The sequence below is a fragment of the Panulirus ornatus genome, chromosome 4 (genome assembly GCF_036320965.1).
Source record: "Panulirus ornatus isolate Po-2019 chromosome 4, ASM3632096v1, whole genome shotgun sequence".
Taxonomy (NCBI): Eukaryota; Metazoa; Arthropoda; class Malacostraca; order Decapoda; family Palinuridae; genus Panulirus; species Panulirus ornatus.
Window position 1 is genome coordinate 54,095,568 of NC_092227.1, and position 23,311 is coordinate 54,118,878.

The 23,311-nt window shown below is 40.9% G+C and overlaps 1 protein-coding gene across 7 annotated transcripts in view; it reads left to right on the forward strand.

Moving 5' to 3' along the window:
* LOC139766293 (uncharacterized) overlaps nucleotides 1-23,311 on the forward strand; it is a 540,727-nt gene that overhangs the window by 51,137 nt on the left and 466,279 nt on the right. For all 7 annotated transcript variants that reach the window (XR_011716836.1, XR_011716837.1, XM_071694755.1 and 4 more), the window contains exons 2-3: nucleotides 2,064-2,159; nucleotides 13,102-13,266. Coding sequence is in view for 5 of the 7 variants with exons in the window: in XM_071694755.1 (XP_071550856.1) it covers nucleotides 2,153-2,159; nucleotides 13,102-13,266 (172 nt within the window). In the remaining 2 variants the exon portion in view is untranslated. The remainder of the gene's footprint in view (nucleotides 1-2,063; nucleotides 2,160-13,101; nucleotides 13,267-23,311) is intronic.

The following is a 23,311-nucleotide window of genomic DNA, read 5'->3' on the forward strand; positions in this document are numbered from 1 at the left end:
GTGTATGCAAGAGTTTTGGAGAGAGGAGCAAGTATGCAGTTTGTTGTGGATGAGAGAGCTTGGGAAGTGAGTCAGTTGTTGTTCGCTGATGATACAGCACTGGTAGCTGATTTGGGTGAGAAACTGCAGAAGCTGGTGACTAAGTTTGGTGAAGTGTGTGAAAGAAGAAAGCTGAGAGTAAATGTGAATAAGAGCAAGGTAATTAAGTACAGCAGGATTGAGGGACAAGTCAATTGGGAAGTAAGTTTGAATGGAGATAAACTGGTGGAAGTGAAGTGTTTTAGATATTTGGGAGTGGATTTGGCAGCGAATTGAACCATGGAAGCAGAAGTGAGCCACAGGGTGGGGAAGGGAGTGTTGAAGAATATGTGGTAGGCGAGAACATTATCTCGGAAAGCAAAAATGGGTATTTTTGAAGGAATAGGGGTTCCAACAATGTTACATGGTTGTGAGGTGTGGGCTATAGATAGGGTTGTGTGGAGGAGGGTGAATGTGTTGGAAATGAGATGTTTGAGGACGATATGTGGTGAGTGTTTGATCGAGTAAGTAATGAAAGGGTAAGAGAGTTGTGTGGTAATAAAAAGAGTGTGGTTGAGAGAGCAGAAGAGGGTACATTGAAATGGTTTGGTCACATGGAGAGAATGAGTGAGGAAAGATTGACAAGGAGGATATATGTGTCAGAGGTGGAGGGAACAAGGAGAAGTGGGAGACCAAATTGGAGGTAGAAGGATGGAGTGAAAAAGATTTTTGAGCAATTGGGGCCTGAACATACAGGAGGGTGAAAGGCTTGCAAGGAATGGAGTTAATTAGAATTATGTGGTATACCAGGGTCGACGTGCTGTCAATGGATTGACCCAGGGCATGTGAAGGGTCTGGGGTAAACCATGGAAAGTTTTGTGGGGCCTGGATGTGGAAAGGAAGCTGTGGGTTCGGTGCATTAGACATGACAGCTAGAGACTGAGTGAGTACGAATGTGGCCTTTGTTGTCTTTTCCTAGCTCTTCCTGGGGTGCATGCGGGGGTGTCATTTCATGTGTGGTGGGGTGGTGACGGGAATTGAATAAGGGCATTAAGTATTAATTATGTGCATGTGTATATATGTATACGTTGAAATGTATAGGTATGTATATGTGCATGTGTGGACGTGTATGTATATACATGTGTATGTGGGTGGGTTGGGCCATTTTTTTGTCTGTTTCCTTGTGCTACCTTGCTAACGTGGGGGACAGCGACAAAGTTTGATAAGAAAAAACATAGTAATTGTTATCATTAATATTTGTCATTACAGATACACAACTGATTTTCCAGTTCCAAAGCATTGCTGGATTAACCATTTTGCCTTACCCACCGTGGTTGCATAATAATAATCTATCAACACACCTCTAACCTACTAATTATACATCTCCCATGTGACTAAAGTATACCATGGACTGCTAGAAATTTGAATTAAACAAATATTAAATGCTGTAATCTAATTTCTTTATGGAACAACTTAGCCTGGTCCATTATCATGCTACCTGACAAGTCCACTCCATCACTCCGACGCTGTTGAAACCATTCCATCATCACTCAGTCGTGCTCAGTATTCTTACCATCTTTCATAGTTTTTTAATCGTCATTTGCTTCTTGTAATTACTGTCTGCATAGAATTTCAATATTTTCTCCTTTTGCTTCTTTATATCATAAACAGTTGATGAACCAATAATGTAGATGTCACACAGCTTATGCTCCTAAACCCCAAGGCCCATTTTTTCAACAGTTCTACTTTATCTTGTATCGATATGGACTGTTGTTTACCTTTGACACCATGACTGACACTCTCATATATCTTAGAAGCCATAGCTAGGGTAAAATTTAAGCAAAATAAGCTAAGAATCTCACAGAATTGTGGTATCACCACCAACAAGTGCATTGCAAAGAATGTAAATAAATGTGCCCCACACACAACGCCAACTGCGGCCGCCCAGTAAACTAGTCTGGTGGCCGCGGTAATTTCAGTTGCCAGAAATTCGGTGGTGTACCTGTACTATTATTAGTTTATTGTATTTACTTTTTCTTTTACAGGTATACCACAGGTTTTTAGATTATTGTGGTAAATTTTGGAGCATAATAGTCTGCTACAGCAAGAGGAAGTGGTTTGATTGAACTTAGAAATGGCTGGTGAGTGTCCTGTTTACATTATAGAAAATTACTGTTTTCTCAATTATGTATTTTATCTACTTATTCTAGAAGCATTTTAGCATACTTGTAGATGTAGTGAACGTTCATATTGATTTCTATCCACTGTACTGTATAAGTAGGATGATTCCTTGCAGTACTAAGGAATTGTCCATATCCAAGAGGCAGGACTGTAGGTCAGGAGGTCTAATGATGGGTGCTTGTGTGTGTGATGTGAGCACAGAAAGATGAAGGAGTAGGTGTTAAGTGTCTTTAGTTTGGAAATCTCATTTTGGAAATGAGAGGTCATTTTGAATTGGCTTTTGTAGTGGATGGTGTCCAGGAAGTAGACGGAAAAAAGTTACTCGTACATGTGATGGACAAAGCGCTTTGTAGACAATGATGGCATTGACTTCCTACCTAGAAGAAATGGCTTGGATGACCTCATATCACTTTCCAACTCACTCTGAAGATTATCTAATGTCAGGTAGACAAGAATCCATGTATTTCAGCATGACAATTAAAGGAAGACAACCTTAGGCTACTTGGTCATGTGTTTGTACCTACTATTCATAGCTGGCTTCATGATGACTTGAAATTCAAGAGGTGTGTGCCTTCCAAGAAACCGCTTCTGACACTCCAAGAAACCGCTTCTGGCAGACCGCCAGTGCAAGAATATACTTGCATTTGCCAAGAGATATTTGCAGTGGGACAATGAAAAGTGGAAGAAAGTGTGGTCTGGTGATGCTACATTTGATGTTACAGGCAGCTCTAGAGGCAAAGTGTACTGGAGTCCAAGTAGTGACCCTTTACAACCCAATGTACATTCAAGCAACTGTAAAATTTCCAGACTCACTTATGGTTTGGAGAGCTTTTGTGTATAATGGTGTTGGAAGTCTTGTGTTTTTACCTCGAAATGTGACTATGAATCAGAATTGATACCTGGAGCTGTTTTGTGATGAATTACCTGACTTTTGAGAAGACTTGTTGTAATATTTTTATGTAAGGTGGTACACCATGCCACACTGGTAAGCTAATACGTGACTGGTTTGCATTTTGTGGTGTGACTTGCATTTAGGACTGGCCTGGCAACTCACCTGACTTTAACTCTGTTGCGAACTTATGGTTGATTATAAAGCCACAGTTGTATGGTTGGGATACTTCCAGCATTCCTAAGTTCCAGGCCGCCATTCAGGATATCTGGGACAACCTTGACCTTGCATACCTTCAGCATCTTGCAGCATCTGTTCCCAAATGCCTTCAGGATTGAATTAAGGCCAAGGGATGTCATATGTAGTATGGGGGGGGTACTTGCTTTATCTTGTTTATTGATATTTTTATATGAAATGTGACACTGTAAGTAGGGCATGTCAGTTTTCCCCTGGCACTGTATATTTGTCTGTTTTCCTGGTGCTGCCTTGCTGAAGCGGGGGTAGTGATGCTGTTTCCTGTGGGGTGGGTAATGGCAGGAATGGATGAAGGCAAGCTAGTATGAATGTGTACTTGTTTATATATGGATATGTCTGTGTATATGTTGATATGTACATGTATATGTGTGTATGGGTGTTTATGTATATATATATATGCATATGAGTGGATGGGCTGTTCTTTGTCTGTTTCTTGGCACTACCTCTTTGAGATGTGAAATGGCAGTCAAGTATAATGATAACTGTCATGTGTAATGCCCCAAAACCACAGCTCCCTATCCACATCCAGGCCCCACAGGCCTTTCCATGTTTTGTCCCAGATATTTCACATGCCCTGGTTCAGTCCATTAACAGCACGTCGACCTCAGTATACCACATTGTTCCAATTCACTCTATTCCATGCATGCCTCTCACCTTCCTGTATGTTGAGGCTCCAGTTGTTTAAAATCTTTTTCACTATCTTCTTCCACCTCCAATTTGGTCCCCTGCTTCTTTTTCCCTTTATCTCTGACACATGGTCAATCTTTGTAAATCTTTCCTCACACATTCTCTCCCTATGTCCATATAATTTCAACACACCCTGTTCTGCTCTCTCAACCACACTCTTTTCATTACCACACATCTCTCTTACTCTTTCATTACTTACCTGATCAAGCCACCTTATACCACATATTGTCCTCAAACATTTAATTTCCAACACATTCAACCCTGTCCATAACCCATGCCTCACAACCATATAATGTTGGAACTACTGTTCCTTCAAACATACCCATTTTTGCTCTCCGAGATAACATTTTCACCTTCCACACATTCTTCATTGCTCCTAGAACCTTTGTCCCCTCCCCCACCCTGTTACTTGTCCCTCAACCCAACTGAACTTCATAACCTTGCTCTTATTGACATTTACTATCAACTTTCTCCTTTCACAAACTCAGTCACCAACCTCTGTAGTTTCCTACTTGAATCAGCCACCAGAGCTGTATCATCACCAAACAACTTTTAAACTTCCCAGGCCCTCTCAGCCTCACAAGACTGCATACTTGCCCCTCTCTCCAAAAGTCTTGCATTTACCTCCCTAATCACCCCATCCATAAACAAGTTAAACAACCATGGGGGCATCACACACCCCTGCTGCAGACTGACCGTCACTTAGAACCAGTCACTTTCCTTTCTTCCTACTTGTACACATGCCTTACATCCTCAGTAAAAACTTTTCACTGCTTCTGGCAGCTTACCTCCCACACCATATACTCTCTATCAACCGTATCATATGCCTTCTCCAGATCCATAAATGCTACATACAAATCCATATGCTTTTCTAAGTATGTCACACACATTCTTCAAGCAAACACCTGATCCACATATCCTCTACCACTTCTGAAACCATACTGTTCTTCCCCAGTCTGATGCTCTGGACATGCCTTTACCCTCTCAATCAATACCCTCCCATACAATTTCCCAAGAATACTAAAAAACTTATGCCTCTGTAATTTGAACACTCCCCTTTGTTCCCTTTGTCTTTGTACAGTGGCACTATGCATGCATTCTGCCAATCCTCAGGCACTTCACCATGATCAATGCATTAATTGAATATCCTTGCCAACCAATCAACAACACAGTCACCCTCTTTCTTAATATATTCTACGGCAGTACCATCCAAACCTACTGCCATGCTTGATTTCATCTTCTGCAAAGCTCTCAGTATGTCTTCTTTCTTGATCAAACCATTCTTTCTGACCCTCTCACTTTGCACACTATCCGAACCAAAACACTCTACATCTGCCACTCTATCATCAAACACATCCCACCACTGACTGCCTTTTCTAATCTGTGCACCTCCTGCATTTCTCATGCCTCGTACATCACATGCACATCCCGTCACTGCTTCCCTAATTACATCTCAGTCCTCACCCACTTCCCTCACATCATGTGCTCTTAAATTTTGCCATTCTACACTCAATCTCTAGGGACAGGGGAGAAAGGATGCTTCCCATTTATTCCCTGCGTGTTGTAGAAGGTGACTTAAAGGTACAGGAGCTGGGGGCTGGAATTCCTCATCTCCAGTTTTTGCTTTTCCAAAAGAAGGAACAGAGAAAGGGGCCAAGTAAGGATTTTCCCTCTAAGGCTCAGTCATCTTTTCTTGACACTACCTCGCTAACACGGGAAATAGTGAATACATAGGAAAAAAATACATATGTTTATTTATTATTTATTTTATTATACTTTGTTTTATATTTATTTTATATATACATATGTATATATAAAAATGCAAATTGAGTGGGAGATGTATAAAAGAAAGAGACAGGAGGTCAAGAGAAAAGTGCAAGAGGTGAAAAAAAGGGCAAATGAGAGTTGGGGTGAGAGAGTATCATTAAATTTTAGGGAGAATAAAAAGATGTTCTGGAAGTGCGTAAGACAAGGGAGCAAATGGGAACTTCAGTGAAGGGCGCAAATGGGGAGGTGAAAACAAGTAGTGGTGATGTGAGAAGGAGATGGAGTGAGTATTTTGAAGGTTTGTTGAATGTGTTTGATGATAGAGTGGCAGATATAGGGTGTTTTGGTCGAGGTGGTGTGCAAAGTGAGAGGGTTAGGGAAAATGATTTGGTAAACAGAGAAGAGGTAGTGAAAGCTTTGCGGAAGATGAAAGCCTGCAAGGCAGCAGGTTTGGATGGTATTGCAGTGGAATTTATTAAAAAAGGGGGTGACTGTATTGTTGACTGGTTGGTAAGGTTATTTAATGTATGTATGACTCATGGTGAGGTGCCTGAGGATTGGCGGAATGCATGCATAGTGCCATTGTACAAAGGCAAAGGGGATAAGAGTGAGTGCTCAAATTACAGAGGTATAAGTTTGTTGAGTATTCCTGGTAAATTATATGGGAGGGTATTGATTGAGAGGGTGAAGGCATGTACAGAGCATCAGATTGGGGAAGAGCAGTGTGGTTTCAGAAGTGGTAGAGGATGTGTGGATCAGGTGTTTGCTTTGAAGAATGTATGTGAGAAATACTTAGAAAAGCAAATGGATTTGTATGTAGCATTTATGGATCTGGAGAAGGCATATGATAGAGTTGATAGAGATGCTCTGTGGAAGGTATTAAGAATATATGGTGTGGGAGGAAAGTTGTTAGAAGCAGTGAAAAGTTTTTATCGAGGATGTAAGGCATGTGTACGTGTAGGAAGAGAGGAAAGTGATTGGTTCTCAGTGAATGTAGATTTGCGGCAGGGGTGTGTGATGTCTCCATGGTTGTTTAATTTGTTTATGGATGGGGTTGTTAGGGAGGTAAATGCAAGAGTTTTGGAAAGAGGGGCAAGTATGAAGTCTGTTGGGGATGAGAGAGCTTGGGAAGTGAGTCAGTTGTTGTTCGCTGATGATACAGCGCTGGTGGCTGATTCATGTGAGAAACTGCAGAAGCTGGTGACTGAGTTTGGTAAAGTGTGTGAAAGAAGAAAGTTAAGAGTAAATGTGAATAAGAGCAAGGTTATTAGGTACAGTAGGGTTGAGGGTCAAGTCAATTGGGAGGTGAGTTTGAATGGAGAAAAACTGGAGGAAGTGAAGTGTTTTAGATATCTGGGAGTGGATCTGGCAGCGGATGGAACCATGGAAGCGGAAGTGGATCATAGGGTGGGGGAGGGGGCGAAAATTCTGGGGGCCTTGAAGAATGTGTGGAAGTCGAGAACATTATCTCGGAAAGCAAAAATGGGTATGTTTGAAGGAATAGTGGTTCCAACAATGTTGTATGGTTGCGAGGCGTGGGCTATGGATAGAGTTGTGCGCAGGAGGATGGATGTGCTGGAAATGAGATGTTTGAGGACAATGTGTGGTGTGAGGTGGTTTGATCGAGTGAGTAACGTAAGGGTAAGAGAGATGTGTGGAAATAAAAAGAGCGTGGTTGAGAGAGCAGAAGAGGGTGTTTTGAAGTGGTTTGGGCACATGGAGAGAATGAGTGAGGAAAGATTGACCAAGAGGATATATGTGTCGGAGGTAGAGGGAACGAGGAGAAGAGGGAGAGCAAATTGGAGGTGGAAAGATGGAGTGAAAAAGATTTTGTGTGATCGGGGCCTGAACATGCAGGAGGGTGAAAGGAGGGCAAGGAATAGAGTGAATTGGAGCGATGTGGTATACCGGGGTTGACGTGCTGTCAGTGGATTGAATCAAGGCATGTGAAGCGTCTGGGGTAAACCATGGAAAGCTGTGTAGGTATGTATATTTGCGTGTGTGGACGTATGTATATACATGTGTATGGGGGGGGGGTTGGGCCATTTCTTTCGTCTGTTTCCTTACGCTACCTCGCAAACGCGGGAGACAGCGACAAAGTTTAATAATGATAATAAAAAAATATACATATGTATGTATATATATAAAGCAGTTGTGAGAGTGTAAGGAAGTGAATTCTAGACCACTTTGGGTAAAGTTAGAAATGGATGGTGAGAGAGTGGTGATCATTAGTGCTTATGCACCTGGCCTTAGGAAGAAAGATTATAAAAGGCAAGTGTTTATGGAGCAGCTGAGTTAATGTGTCAGAAGTGTTGATATAAGAGACCAAGCTTTAGTGCTAGGTGATTTGAATGCAGAGGTGATTAATGTGGCTGTTGAAAGTATAATTGGGGAGCATAGAATATTCATTATAATTAATGAAAATGGTGAACAGCTTGTGGAGTGCTGTGCTGAAAAACGGACTGGTGATTGAGAATACTTGGTTTAAAAAGATGGTTAGTAGGCATTATTGGATTACATATTGATTGATAGGCATGTAAAGAGACTTATGAATGTAGATATACAATGAGGAGCAGTTGGTGGGATATCTGATTATGTTCTTGTGGAGGCTAGGATGAAGATTTGTGGAGGTTTTAGGGAAAGAGGAAACAGTATTGATAAGAGAGTGGTGAGAGTAACTGAACTTGGAAAAGAGACTTTTGTGGAGAAATGCCTGGACAGATTAAGTGTTATATGGCAAAAGTTGAGAGTAAACAAGGGAATGAAAGTGGGTGAGGAATGGAAGGCATTTAGGGAAGCAAAGCAGGCATGATGGAGATGCATATGCAAAAGGTGCAAGCTAGGCAGATTAGAAAGTGCAGTGAGTGTTGGGATAGGATGGGATGACAGTTTTTAATGAAAGAGAAGAGAGAGGCATTTTGGTGGTCCTGACAGGGAAGGAGTGCAAATGATTTAGGGAATGTATAAGAGAAAGTGACAGAAGGTCAAGAGGAAGGTGCAGAGGTTGGAAAAGATAGCAAATGAGAGTTGGGATGAGTGAGTATCAGAAAACTTTAAGGAGAATAAGATGTTTTGGAAGGGGGTAAATGATATGCAAAACATGTGATAACAAATAGGAACATTGGTGAAGGGGGCAAATGGGGAAGTGTTAACAGGCATTAATGAAATGAGGAGATTGAGTGTGTATTTTGAAGGACTGCTGAATGTGTTTAATGATAGGTTGACAGTGGAAGGTTATTTGGTTTGGAGTGGTATGCAAAGCGAGAGTCATGGAGAGTGATTTAGTGAAATGTGGCAAGATGGCTGAAGTGGATGGTATTGCAGTTGAATTTATAAAGAAAGGGGGTTGACTGTGTTTTTAGATTGGTTAGTTATTTTCAGTGAATGTTTGGATTATGTGGGTGCTCGAAGACTGGCAGAGTGCATGTATGGTGCCATTGTATAAAGACAAGGGGGATAAATGTGTGTGTTCAAACTACAGAGGTATAAGTATGTTCAATGCACCTAGTAAGTTGTATTGGAGGGTTGTGATTGAGAGGGTGAAGGTATTTGTAGAGCATCAGATTGGGGAGGAGCAGTGTGGCTTCAGAAGTAGTAGATGTGTGGATCAGGTGTTTGCTATAAAGAATTTGTTTAAGAAATAGTAAGAGAAGCAGACAGATTTTTTTGTAGCATTTATTGATATGGAGAAAGCATATGATGGAGTTGATAGAGATTCTTAGTGGAAGGTCTTAAGTATATTTTGTTTGCAAGGAAGCTGCTACAATCATTGAGTAGCTTTTATGAAGGGTGTAAGGCATGTGTAAGAGTAGGAAGAGGGGAGAGTTAATGGTTCCATGTGAAGGTAGGTCTGCAGCAGGGATGTGTTGTCACCATGGTTGTTTAATTTGTTGATGTATGGGATGGTGAGGGACATAGATGCAAGAGTCTCATAAAGAGAAGTGAATTTGCAGTCTTTAGTGGATGAGAGGGGCTGGCCTGGGAGTGAGTCGCATGTTGTTTGGTGATGATACAGCCCTGCTGGTATATTCTAGTGAGAAACTGCAGAAGATGGGTGACTAAACATGGAAGAGTGCATGAAAGGAGGAATTTGAGAGTAAATGTGCATAAAAGCAAGGTCATTAGGTTTAGCAGGGTTGAGGGAGGGTTAGTTGAGTTGAGAGTTTGATTGGAGAAAACTTGAAGGAAGTAAATTGTTTTAGATACATGGGAGTGAATATGACAGTGAATGGAACCATGGAAGTGGAAGTGAGTCATAGGATGCGTGAGGAGGCAAATGTTCTGGGAGCACTGAAGAGCATGTGGAGAGAGAATGTAATCTTGAAGTGTGAAAATGGGTATGTTAGAAGGTATAGTAGTCCCAACAATATTCTGTGGATGCGAGGCATTGGCTATAAGTAAGGCTGTGTGGAGGAGGGTGGATGAGTCGGAAATGAAATATTTGAGGATAATATGTGGTATGAGTTGGTTTGATTGAGTATGTAATGAAAGGGTAAGAGAGAAGTGAGAGAATAAAAGAGTGTGGTTGAGAGAGCTGGAGAGGGTATGCTGAAATGGTTTGGACATATGGAAAAGATTAATGAAAAAAGGTTGACAAAGAAAATGTATGTGTCAGAAGTAGAGGGAACAAGGAGAATGGGAAGATCAAATTGGAGATGGAAAGATGGAGTGAAAAAGATTTTGAGCGATCAGTGCCTGAACATTTAGGAGGGCAAAAAGCATGCATGGGACAGAGTTAATTAGATCAATGTGGTATACAGGTGTCTATGTGCTACTAGTGGTGATCCAGGGCATGTGAAGCATTTGCATAAACTATGGAAAGGTCTGTGGTGCCTGGTTGAGGATAGATATGGTTTTGCTGCATTACACATGACAGATAGAGAATGGATACGAGTGTTTGTTGTCTTTCTTTGTCTATTCCTGGTTTTTCCACATTAATATGGGAATGGCAATTAAGTAAGATTAAAGAAAGAATGAAATATATATTTTCTTTTATACTTGATGTCTGTTTCCCATGTTAGTGATGTAGCACCAGGAACGAACAAAGAAAGGTGACATACTCTCACATCCAGTCTCTAGCTGTCATATCAAAACTACAGCTCCCTATCCATAACCAGGCTCCACAGACCTTTCCATGGTTTACTACAGATATTTCACATGTCCTGGTTCAGTCCATTGACAGCAAGGTGACCTCAGTATAATGCATCGTTACTGTTCACTCTGTTCCTTGTAAGCCTTTCACCCTCCAGCATGTTCAGGCCCCTATCACTCAAAATATTTTTCACTCTATCCCTCCATCTCTAATTTGATCTCCCTGCTCACCTTGTTTCATCCACTTCTGACATTTACTGTATATCCTCTTTGTTAATCTTTCTTCTCATGTTTTCTCCCTAAGTCCAAACCATTTCAGCACACCCTCTTCAGCTTTCTCAACTACAATCTTTTAATTACCAGAATTCGTTCACCTTTTCATTATTTACTGGGTCTAACTACCTCACACTACATATTGTCCTTAAACATTTCATTTCCAACACATCTGCCCTCTTCCGTACAGTCTTATCTATAATGGAATACTGCACTTCCCAGTGATAATATTGGGACTACTACACTCTCGGCTAATGTTCTGGCTGTACACACATTTTTCAGTGCTTCTGGAAACTTTGCCTTCCAAACAACCCTATGACTCACTTCTGCTTCCATGGTTCCATTCGCTGCCATCCCACTCTAAAGTGTCTTAAAGATTTCATTTCCTCTAAGTTTTCTAAATTCAGACTCACCCCCAAACTTGCTTATTTACTTTCAACTTCCTCCTTTCACACATACTTTCAAACTGTCACCCAACTTCTGCACATTCTCACTCAAATCTGTCCCCTGAGCTGTATCATCAGCAAACAAAAACTGATTCACTTCTCAGGCCCTCTCATCTCCTAAAGACGGTACACATACTTGCCCCTCTTTCCAAGACTCACATTTACCTCCCTCAACACCCAATCCATAAACAAATTATACATGGGATAAGTTCTTTCAGAGTTGTCAGAGTGAAGTTAGTATTTTTCCCCTGCCTTTTACAAGAAGGTTGCAGTTCTAGAAACCAGAAAGTCTGCTTCCAGCATGTTAATTTCTCACCGGCCAAGGAACTCAGTTTGCCTGGTAAATTTGCCTGGTAAATTTATTACTGGAATATCCCCGTACAGCAGTTAAAAGCTATGTAACCTTCAAAGATGGCCAGCGTCTTTAGGGAATTACCCTCAGTTCACTACCCCTGTTCTAGGCTCTCCTGGCAGGGAGGGTGTATTAGTAGGTGGTTATTTAGGAGTGAAAGGCATTTACCTCACCTGAAGACTGATCAGAATTTTTTTACTCCAGGAGATTTAGCCATTTGTCTAGTTTTCTCATAAAGGTTTCAGTACTTATTCCTGGTATGTATTTTGGGTGAAGTTAATGAAATTAGACACAGAGAAATGCCAGAGGTGGGATAGAGGGATGGATTAAGGGAGTAGGGGTGTCAGAAAAGAGAACAATAGAGGAATCTGCAGAAATGTACTGAGACCAGGTTGTGTGAAAGTTTTACATGATTCTTCCTGCTTTGCATATAGGGATGTGGCATATATGATATCTGTCTATCTCTCACACCTGTTCCAGTTGGAACTCCCTCAAAGGGATGCCGATGGCAACAGAGTCTTTATAACTAAAGAACTCTAGTGCCATTTCTTAGCCTGTAGTGCCTCACCCTAGTGCAGTGTTTGCAGAAGCTCATATCAAATGTTCTTAATGACTGCTTGTATCTCTTGCTCCCACCTACTGCTTCTACCTAATGTTTCTACTTAATAATTGTGCATGAATGTTCCTACCTACTTATTCTATCTACTGCTCCTACCATTCATAACTTCATAACTAAAGAACTCCAGTGCCACATCTTAGCCTGTATGCCTCACCCTAGTGCAGTTTTTGCAGAAGCTCCTCTCAAATGTTCTTAATGACTACTACTGTCTATTGTTCCTACCAGTTTCTTCTACCTAATGTTTCTACATAATGATTGTGCCTAAATGTTCCTACCTACTTCTATCTACTGCTCGTACCATTTTGCCAAAAGGCAGGGCTAGTGCATAGTGCTCACCGCTGGAAAATCAAGAGTTATGAAGAATGAGCTGCATGTGTAAAGTGTTGTCAAGTGTTACATGTGACAAGGAGAAATTGTATGTTTGTGGACAAAATGCCAGTATATATGATGTATAGATACGTAGGTTGTCGAAGCGTTATTGGTATGTGCTTGAATTTTTACAGGTGTTCAATTTTATTCCCAGGAACTAATACAACTAGTAGTGGTTTCAGCTTTGGTCAACCCCAAACTTCAACTACTGCAACTGTGACTAAAAGTTTCTTTTCGGTACCCATGAGTACACCTACAACTGGAGGGTTCAGTTTTGGCAGCCCTAGCACAGCTACCGTCACAAGTAGTACCCAATCAGGTTAGTGTAACATAAGGGGTTTGCATGTGTATGATATGGGCAGAGTTTATGCATTTAATAGCAATATCATTAATTGTTTTATCTTATGTATACTTACAGTGATCTGCTTACATTGATGTTGATTGTGTTACCTACTCCGTTGTCTCAGTGTGTATGTTCATCTCCTTTGTCAGTATTCTTACTAGCTTATGACTACTTTCATTGTTACAGCTGTTTCAATTATCATTCTGATATTTTTTATTTTTCTCCTTGCATACTAACTTGTACCTAGTGAGACTGATAGCTTCCTTCATACCTCCAGCCTTATGCACAAAATGATTCTACTTCAAAATTATAGGCATTCCTTTGCATTATCGTTTGAATTACCTTTCACCCTTAAAAGATTTACTTACTGCATGTTATCATCTTTTTCAAAAGTTTCCTTTGTACCTTTAGCCATATTTCTCTGAATCTTAACCAGATTGTCATTTGCCATATGTCCTACTTGGATGTAACATTTTAGTGTTCTTTCATTCATGCATTAGTTGATGATTTCAACATACTACATATCTTTCTCATATAATATTTTGTCATAAAAATTGAGGCTCCAGTTACTAATAAAAGTCCTCTTCAAGGCTGAACTTTAATCAAAATATAGAGAGGCTAATGAAAGGGAAAAAAGAGATAAAAGGAAAATATTTACAAATTTTGGAGCGTGAAAAACCTGTCTTTTAAATGTGCCAGGTCATAGTTATTGAGAAACTTTGTCAATCAGAATTGGAGGGAAGAAGTAGGAGGGGGTAACAAGATTGGAGATGGGAGGTTGGAGTGAAAAAGATTGTGAGTGATTAGGGCCAGAACATACAAGAGGGTAAAGGACACACATGAAATAAAGTAAAGTAGAATGATATGGTATACAGGAGTGGACATGCTGTCAGTGGACTGAACCGGGACGTATGAAGTGGTCAGAGGAAACTATGGAAAGGTCTATGGAGACTGTAGTGGATAGGGAGCTGTGGTTTTGGTGCATGACACATGGTCATTGAAGAATGGATGTGAGTAAATTTGATTTTTTTTTAATCTATTCCTGGTGTTCCCTTGCTGACATGCTAAAAAGCAATCAGATATGGAAAAAATAATATCCATGGGTAGCTATGCCCTTTCCTTGATTTGTGTGAGGGAAAAGACTTTACAAAGCAGATCCATTCAAATCAAAGTTTTACTCAATAAGACAATCCAGACTTTTCTGACACCCAACCTGTTATGGGCACTCCAGATTCACAAAGTTACAGACACATTTAAACATTTACTTTTATTTCTACTTGTCTCTCCTGCCTGTCGAAGTACTGTCAGGAACAAATGAACAGTGGCTACAGTTGCACATATCCACTCTAGATGTCTTGGATACATGGATAAGGCACTGAAACCAGAGCCTAACATTCTCAGTCATTTATAGCAAGATGCAAGAATATTTCCCACGTTTTTCGTGTGTGTCATAAAAGGTGACTAAAGGGGGCAGGGGGCTAGAAACCCTCCCCTCCTTGTATTGTAACTTTCTAATCTAAAAGAGGAAATACAAGAAGGAGTCATGTGAGAAGTGCTCATCCTCCTTGAAGGCTCAGATTGGGATGTCTAAATGTGTGTGGATGTAACCAAGATGAGAAAAAAGGAGAGATAGGTGGTATGTTTGAGGAAAGGAACCTGGATGTTTTGGCTCTGAGTGAAATGAAGCTCAAGGGTAAAGGGTAAGAGTGGTCTGGGAATGTCTTGGGAGTACAGTCAGAGGTTGGTGAGAGGACAAGAGCAAAAGAAGGAGTAGCACTACTCCTGAAGCAGGTGTAGGAGTATATGGTAAAGTGTAAGAAAGTAAACTCTAGATTGATATGGGTAAAACTGAAAGTTGATGGAGAGAGATGGGTGATTATTGGTGCCTATGCATGTGGTCATAAAAAGAAAGATCATGAGAGACAAGTGTTTTGGGAGCAGCTGAGTGTGTGTGTTAGCAGCTTTGATGCATGAGACTGGGTTATAGTGAAGGCTGATTTGAATGCAAAGGTGAGTAATGTGGCAGTTGAGAGTATAATTGGTGTACATGGAGTGTTCAGTGTTGTGAATGGAAATGGTGAAGAGGTTGTGAATGGAAATGGTGAAGAGCTTGTAGATTTGTGTGCTGAAAAAGGACTGGTTATTTGGAATATTCATTTATTTTTTTTTTTTTTTATTATACTTTGTCGCTGTCTCCCGCGTTTGCGAGGTAGCGCAAGGAAACAGACGAAAGAAATGGCCCAACCCCCCCATACACATATATATACATACGTCCACACACGCAAATATACATACCTACACAGCTTTCCATGGTTTACCCCAGACGCTTCCCATGCCTTGATTCAATCCACTGACAGCACGTCAACCCCGGTATACCACATCGCTCCAATTCACTCTATTCCTTGCCCTCCTTTCACCCTCCTGCATGTTCAGGCCCCGATCACACAAAATCTTTTTCACTCCATCTTTCCACCTCCAATTTGGTCTCCCTCTTCTCCTCGTTCCCTCCACCTCCGACACATATATCCTCTTGGTCAATCTTTCCTCACTCATTCTCTCCATGTGCCCAAACCACTTCAAAACACCCTCTTCTGCTCTCTCAACCACGCTCTTTTTATTTCCACACATCTCTCTTACCCTTACGTTACTCACTCGATCAAACCACCTCACACCACACATTGTCCTCAAACATCTCATTTCCAGCACATCCATCCTCCTGCGCACAACTCTATCCATAGCCCACGCCTCGCAACCATACAACATTGTTGGAACCACTATTCCTTCAAACATACCCATTTTTGCTTTCCGAGATAATGTTCTCGACTTCCACACATTCTTCAAGGCCCCCAGAATTTTCGCCCCCTCCCCCACCCTATGATCCACTTCCGCTTCCATGGTTCCATCCGCTGCCAGATCCACTCCCAGATATCTAAAACACTTCACTTCCTTCAGTTTTTCTCCATTCAAACTCACCTCCCAATTGACTTGACCCTCAACCTACTGTACCTAATAACCTTGCTCTTATTCACATTTACTCTTAACTTTCTTCTTCCACACACTTTACCAAACTCAGTCACCAGCTTCTGCAGTTTCTCACATGAATCAGCCACCAGCGCTGTATCATCAGCGAACAACAACTGACTCACTTCCCAAGCTCTCTCATCCCCAACAGACTTTGTCACTGTTTCCCGCATTAGCGAGGCAAAAGTGAAGATTTGAAGAGGTTTTCAGAAAAGAAGAGAGAATGTTGGGGTGGAGAGAGCAGCGAGAGTAAGTGAGCCTGTAGCAGGAGAGATTGAGTGCAGAATGGCAAAAGGTGAGAGTAAATGATGTGAGGGGAATGGGGGAGGAATGGGATGTATTTAGGGAAGCAGTGATGGCTTGTGCAAAAGATGCTTGTGGCATGAGAAAGGTGGGAGATGGGCAGATTAGAAAGGGTAGTGAGTGGTGACGTGAAGTAAGATTGTTAGTGAAAGAGAAGAGAGAGGCATTTAGACAATTTTTGCAGGGAAGTAGTGCAAATGACTGGGAGATGTATAAAACAAAGAGGCAGGAGGTCAAAAGAAAGGTGCAAGAGGTGAAAAAGAGGGCAAATGAGAGTTGGGGTGAGAGAGTATCATTAGATTTTAGGGAGAATAAAATGATGTTTTAGAAGGAGGTAAATAAAGTTCATAAGACAAGAGGACAAGTGGGAACATCGATGAAAGGGGCAAATGGAGAGGTAATAACCAGTAGTAAAGTGAGAATGAGGTAGAGTAAGTATTTTGAAGGTTTGTTGAATGGGTTTTTTGATAGAGTGGCAGATATAGTGTGTTTTGATTGAGGTGGTGTGTGAAGTGAGAGGGTCAGTGAGAATGGTTTTTTTTTAAACAGAGAAGAGGTAGTGAAAGCTTTGCAGAAGATGAAACCTGGCAAGGCAGCAGATTTGGATGGTTTTGCTGTGGAATGTATTAAAAAAGGGGGTGACTGTGTTGTTAACTGGTTGGTGAGGATATTTACTGTATATATGGTTCATGGTGAAGTGCCTGAGGATTGGCAGAATGCATGCATAGTACCATTGTCAAAGGCAAAGAGGATAAAGGTGAGTGTTCGTATTACAGAGGTATAAGTTTGTTGAGTATTCCTGGGAAATTATATGGGAGGGTATTGATTGAGGGGGTGAAGGCATGTACAGAGCATCAGACTGGGGAAGAGCAGTGTGGTTTTAGAAGTGGTAGAGAATGTGTGGATCAGGTGTTTGCTTTGAAGAATGTACTTGAGAAGTACTTAGAAAAACATATGGATTTGTATGTAGCATTTATGGATTTGGAGAAGGCACATGATAGTGTTGATAGAGATGCTTTGTGGAAGGTATTAAGAGTGTATGGTATGGGAGATAAGTTGCTAGAAACAGTGAAAAGTTTTTGTCAAGGATGTAAGGTATGTGTACGAGTAGGGAGAGAGGAAAGTGATTGGTTTCCAGTGAATGTTGGTTTGCGGCAGGGGTACGCGACATCTCCATGGTTGTTTGTGTATGGATGGTGTTGTTAGGGAGGTGAATGCAAGAGTTTTCGAGAGAGGGGCAAGTATGCAGTCTGTTGTGAATGAGAGGGCTTGGGGAGTGAGTAAGTTGTTGTTCTCTGATGATATAGCGCTGGTGGCTGCTTCGGGTGAGAAACTGCATAAGTTGGTGACTGAGTTCAATAAAGTGTGTGAAAGAAGAAAGCTGAGAGTAAATGTGAATACTAGCAAGGTTAGTAGGTTCAGTAGGGTTGAGGGACAAGTTAATTGGGAGGTAAGTTTGAACGGAGGAAGTGAAGTGTTTTAGATATCTGGGAGTGGATTTAGTAGCAGATGGAACTGTGAAAGCGGAAGTGAGTCACAGGGTCGGGGCAAAGGTTCTGGGAGCATTGAAGAATGTGTGAAAGGCAAGAAATTTATCTCGGAAAGCAAAAATTAGTATGTTTGAGGGAGTAGTAGTTCTAACAATGTTATATGGTTGCAAGGCATGGTCTGTAGATAGGGTTGTGTGGAGGATTGTGGATGTGTTGGAAATTAAATGTTTGAGGACAATATGTGGTGTGAGGTTGTTTGATTGATTAAGTAATGAAAGGGTAAGGGAGATGTGTGGTAATAAAAAGAGTGTGATTAAGAGAGGGGAAGAGGGTGTGTTGAAATGGTTTGGTCACATGGAGAGAATGAGTAAGGAAAGATTGACTAAGAGGATATATGTGTCAGATGTAGAGGGAACGAGGAGAAGTGGGAGACCATATTGGAGGTGGAAGGATGGAGTGAAAAAGATTTTGAGTGATTGAGGCCTGAAGATGTGTGGTGGGGTGGCGACGGGAATGGATGAAGGCAGCAAGTATGAATATGTACATGTGTATATATGTATACGTCTTTGTATGTAGATGTTGAAATGTATATCTATGTATATGTGCGTGTGTGGGCGTTTATGTATATACTTGTGTATGTGGGTGGGTTTGGCCATTCTTTCACATGTTTCCTTGGGCTACCTCACTAACATGGGAGACGGCGATTAAGTATAATAGAATAGACTAATTTATTACATCTGTCTTTTTTATTTTACTTTTTGTGTTTAAGTAACTTTTATGTTGCTTAGAAACCAGGCTTTTACAAAGGTCTGAGATCTTAGGTGCATTACAGAATGTGTGGAACGAGTGGTCATTGTTTTAAATGATGAAGATGGGTATTTCTGTTAGTATAATATTTATGTCAGTGCTATATGGATGTAAGGCGTGGAACTTAGACAAAAATGTAAAGTATAAGGCTAATGTGTTAGAAATGAAATTTGTGAGGACAGCTTATGGTGTAAGAAGGATTGTTTGAATGTTAAATGAGAGGGTAAGAGAGAGTTATGGTAGTAAGAGGAGTTTGTATGAGAGATTTATGAGAGAGCTGAAGAGGGTTTGCTGAAATGGTTTGGCCATATGGAAAGGGTGAGTGAGGCAAGGATGACTAAGAGGTTATATATGTCAGAAGTGGAAGGCACAAGGAAAAGGGGGATACCAAGAAGGAGGGGGAAGGGGAAGTATGGAGTGAAAGGGGGATACCAAGAAGGAGGGGGAAGGGGAAGGATGGAGTGAAGTATGCTGTATGGGCTCAGGGCCTGAACTTGCAGGAGGGTGCGAGGTGTGCAAGGGATAGAGTGAACTGGAGTGATGCAGTTTACAGCGGATACCATAGAAAGGTCTGTTGAGCCTAATTGTGGATAGTGGACTTTGGTTTCAATGCATTATGCATGACATTTAGAGAATGTAATTGAGCAGATGAAGCCATTTATTGTTTCCTAGTGCTATCTTGATGCACAAAGTAGTAAGAAAAGTGTATGAGAAAAGTAATTATTACTCCCACTCCCACTTTCTTAGATCTGGAAAAATTTGGAAGATATTTTGTACATTGGTGGGTTTGCATGCAGAAAGTAAAGAATTGATCCTGAATAAATTCTTGAAAATGCAGATTTCTGTAAAACAACCACTTGTAACCTGGGTTGTGCCATATACTCTAAAGGTACGTGGTCAGTACAAGGTGAGTGTGAAAAGAAAGTCCATGGCAACATTAGTGATTGCAGTTATGATTATTAGTAGATGAATAGCAGTTAAAGGTATATGGTCAATGAAAGGTGAGTGTGAATGGAAACCACATAACATTTTTTTTTACAGCAGTTATGGTAACTAGTGTCTTAGTTATGGTTACCAATAAATGAATAGCATTTTTCCTGTATTCTGTTAAAGAGAACATTGTTGATAATACACTTTATTACAAAGAAAAAATCAATCAATTTAAAAGTTAATTAAATTACTTGTGTATCAGTTGTGAGGTGATTGTTTCTTGGGTGATTAGGTAACATGAAATGAAATGAAAGAAATTGGATGAACATGAAAACAGTAAATATTTTTCCCTAAAAAATAAAGTTAAACTGCAGACTCTGTACAGGTGATGAAGTTTTACTGTTTATGGCCTGTTTGATTTTATTAGCCAACACTTCTGTCATTTCTGTTTTTCTGTTTCTAAAAGATGGCACAGAAGAAGGAGCCACGCAGGGGGTGCTTATTCTCCCGGAAGGCCCAGGCTAGGGTGACTGAATAAGTATGGTTGTAACCAAGATGAGAAGAAAGGAGAGCTAGGCATGTTTGAGGAAAGGAATATGGATCTTTTGGTTCTGAGTGAAAGAGAGCTTGAAGGTAAAGGAGAAGAATGTCTTGGAAATGTCATGAGAGTAAAGTCAGGGGTTGGTGTGAGGGCAAAAGCTAAGGAGGGGGTAGCGATACTGCTGATGTAGGAGTTGTGAGAGTGTGTGAAAGAGTATAAGGAAGTGAGCTCCAGAGTGATGTGGTAAACAATGAAAGTGGATTGTGAGAGATGGGAGATTATTAGAAGAAAAAAAAGGTCATGAGAGGCTAGTGTTGTGGGGGCAGTCGTGTGAATATGTCATCAGTTTTGATGAAAGAGACCATGTTTTAGTGATAGTTGATTTACATGCAAAGGAGAATAATGTGGCAGTTAAGGATATAATGTAGGGGCATAGGGTATTCAATGTTATGAATGGAAATGGTAAAAAGCTTGTTGAGTTGTGCTAAAAAAAGGTGGTGGTGATTTGGAATACTTAGTTTAAAAAGAGGAAAAATATACAGGTATACTGTACTTTTGTGAGTAGGAATGATGGTCATTAGGCATAATTGAGCTACATACTAATTGATGGATCAGCAGAAGAGAAAATCTTGGATGTGAATGTGCTAAGAGGGGTAGCTGGTGGGATGTCTGATGATTACCTAGTGGAGATGAGGTTTTTGGAAGACAGAATGATATGGGTGAGAAGAGAGTGAGCTTGGAAAAGAGACTTGTGTATTTGATACTGGGAGAGATTGAGCAAAAAAATGATAAAAGGTGAGAGCTAACAAAGCTAGGGGAGTGGGTGAGGAATGAGAGGTATATAGGGAAACAGTGCTCGCATGTGGAGTGAAACTTGTGGCTTGCTGAAGGCGGGAGGGGGACAGGTAATGGGATGATGAAATAAAGTTGTTTGTGAAGAAGATAAGAGAGGTATATTGGTAACATTTACAAGGAAGGAGTGAAAATGATTTAGAGATGTATAGGGGAAAGTGGAAGATCAAGAGGACAAATGATGATGTAAGATTGTCATTGAACTTCAGGGAGAATGAAGTATATTAGGAGGAGGTTAATAGTGTGAGGAAAATTAGAACAATTGAGAATGTCAGTGAAAGAGGCAAATGGGGAAGTGTTAACGGATGATGATGAGTTTAGGAGGAGACGGAGTTTGGGATGGGAGGTATGAGTTGTGAGAGAGTCATGGAAAGTGGTTTGGTAAAGAGAGGAAAGCCTTGTGTAAGATGAAGAATGGCAATGTGGATGGAGTGGTTGAAATTGCAGTTGAATTTCTGTTTTGATGCTAATTTGGATTTTCATTGTGTATATGGATTATGGTTAGGTGTCTGAGGATTGGTGTAATATATGTATAGTGCCATTGTATAATTAATGGGAAGGTGGACAAAGGCAAGTCTTCTAACTACAGAGGTATAACATTGCTGAGTGTATCAGGTAAGTTATATGGGGGAGTGGTGGTTGAGAGGACAAAAGCATGTAAGGAGCATCAGATTGAGGAGGAGCAATATGGTTTTAATGTAGAGGGGGTGTGGATCAGGTGTATGCTGTAAGAATGTGTGCGAGAAATACTTTGAGAAACAAAAGGATTTTTATGTGATTATGTATCTGGAGAAAGCCTATGATACAGTTGATAGGGATGCCTTTTGGAAGGTCTTATGAATATATCATGTGGGAGAAAAACTGCTTGAAGCAGTGAAAAGTTTTTATTAAGAGTGTAAGGCATGTGTATGAATAGGAAGAGTGGAGAAGAGAATAAGGGGTTCCTGGTAAAGGTTAGTCTATTGTAAGGGTTTGTGATGTCACCATGGGTATTTAATTTCTTTATGGATAGACTGGTGAGGGAATCTTGGAGCAAGTGGTGAGTTTGCAGTCTGTATGAGGTGAGGGAGCCTGGGAAGTGAGTCAGTTGTTTGCTGATGACTCTGCACTGGGGCCAGATTCAAGTGAGAAACTGCAGAGGTTGGGGATTTGAGTTTGGGAGAGTGTGTAAAAGGAGGGGGTTGAGAGTAAATGTGAATAAAAGCAAGATTTTTAGGTTTAGCAGGGTATAGTGACAGATTAGTTGGGGGTGTGAGTTTGAATGGAGAATATCTGGAGGAAGTGAAGTGTTTTAGATACCTTATAGTGGACATAGCAGCAAATGAAACTATGGAAGATGAAGTGAGTCATAGGGTGGGTAAGGGGATGAAGGTTCTGGGAGTATGAGGAATGTGTGGAAATAAAGGTAGTTACTGGGCAGGAAAAATGGGTATGTTTAAAGGTATAGTTTTCCAGTGATGTATAGATGTTAGGTATGGGCTACAGATGAGGATGTTCAGAGGAGCACGGATGAATTAGAAATGAAATGTTTGAGGGCAGTGTGTGTTGTGAGGTGTTTTGATTTGGTGAATACCTGTTGATTTGGTGAATACTTGTAGAAGTCTTCAGAGGCCTTCATCCCCATGACTTGGGCTAGGCCCAGGCTGTTAGAGTGGGTTGTTGGTTTCTGGAGTATGTGATGTCACCATGGCTGTTTAATTTGTTTATGGATGGGGTGACGAGGAAGTCTTGAAGAGAGGGGTGAGTTTATATTCTGCAGAGGGTTAGGGGTGCCTGGAAAGTGATTCAGTTGCTTGCTGATGACACAGCACTGGTATGAAACTGTAGAAGTTGGTGACTGAGCTTAGGAGTGTGTGAAAGGAGAAGTTTGAGAGAAAATGTGAAAAAAACAAGGTTATTAGGTTCAGCAGGATATAGTGACAGGTTAGTTGGGGTGAGTTTAAATGGAGAGTATTTGAAGGAAGTGAAGTGTGTTTTAGTTACCTTAGAGTGAACATGGCAGCAAATGGAACCATGGAAGTTGAAGTGAGTCTTAAGGTAACTGAGGAGAGCATTGAGGAGTTTGTGTAAAGAGAGG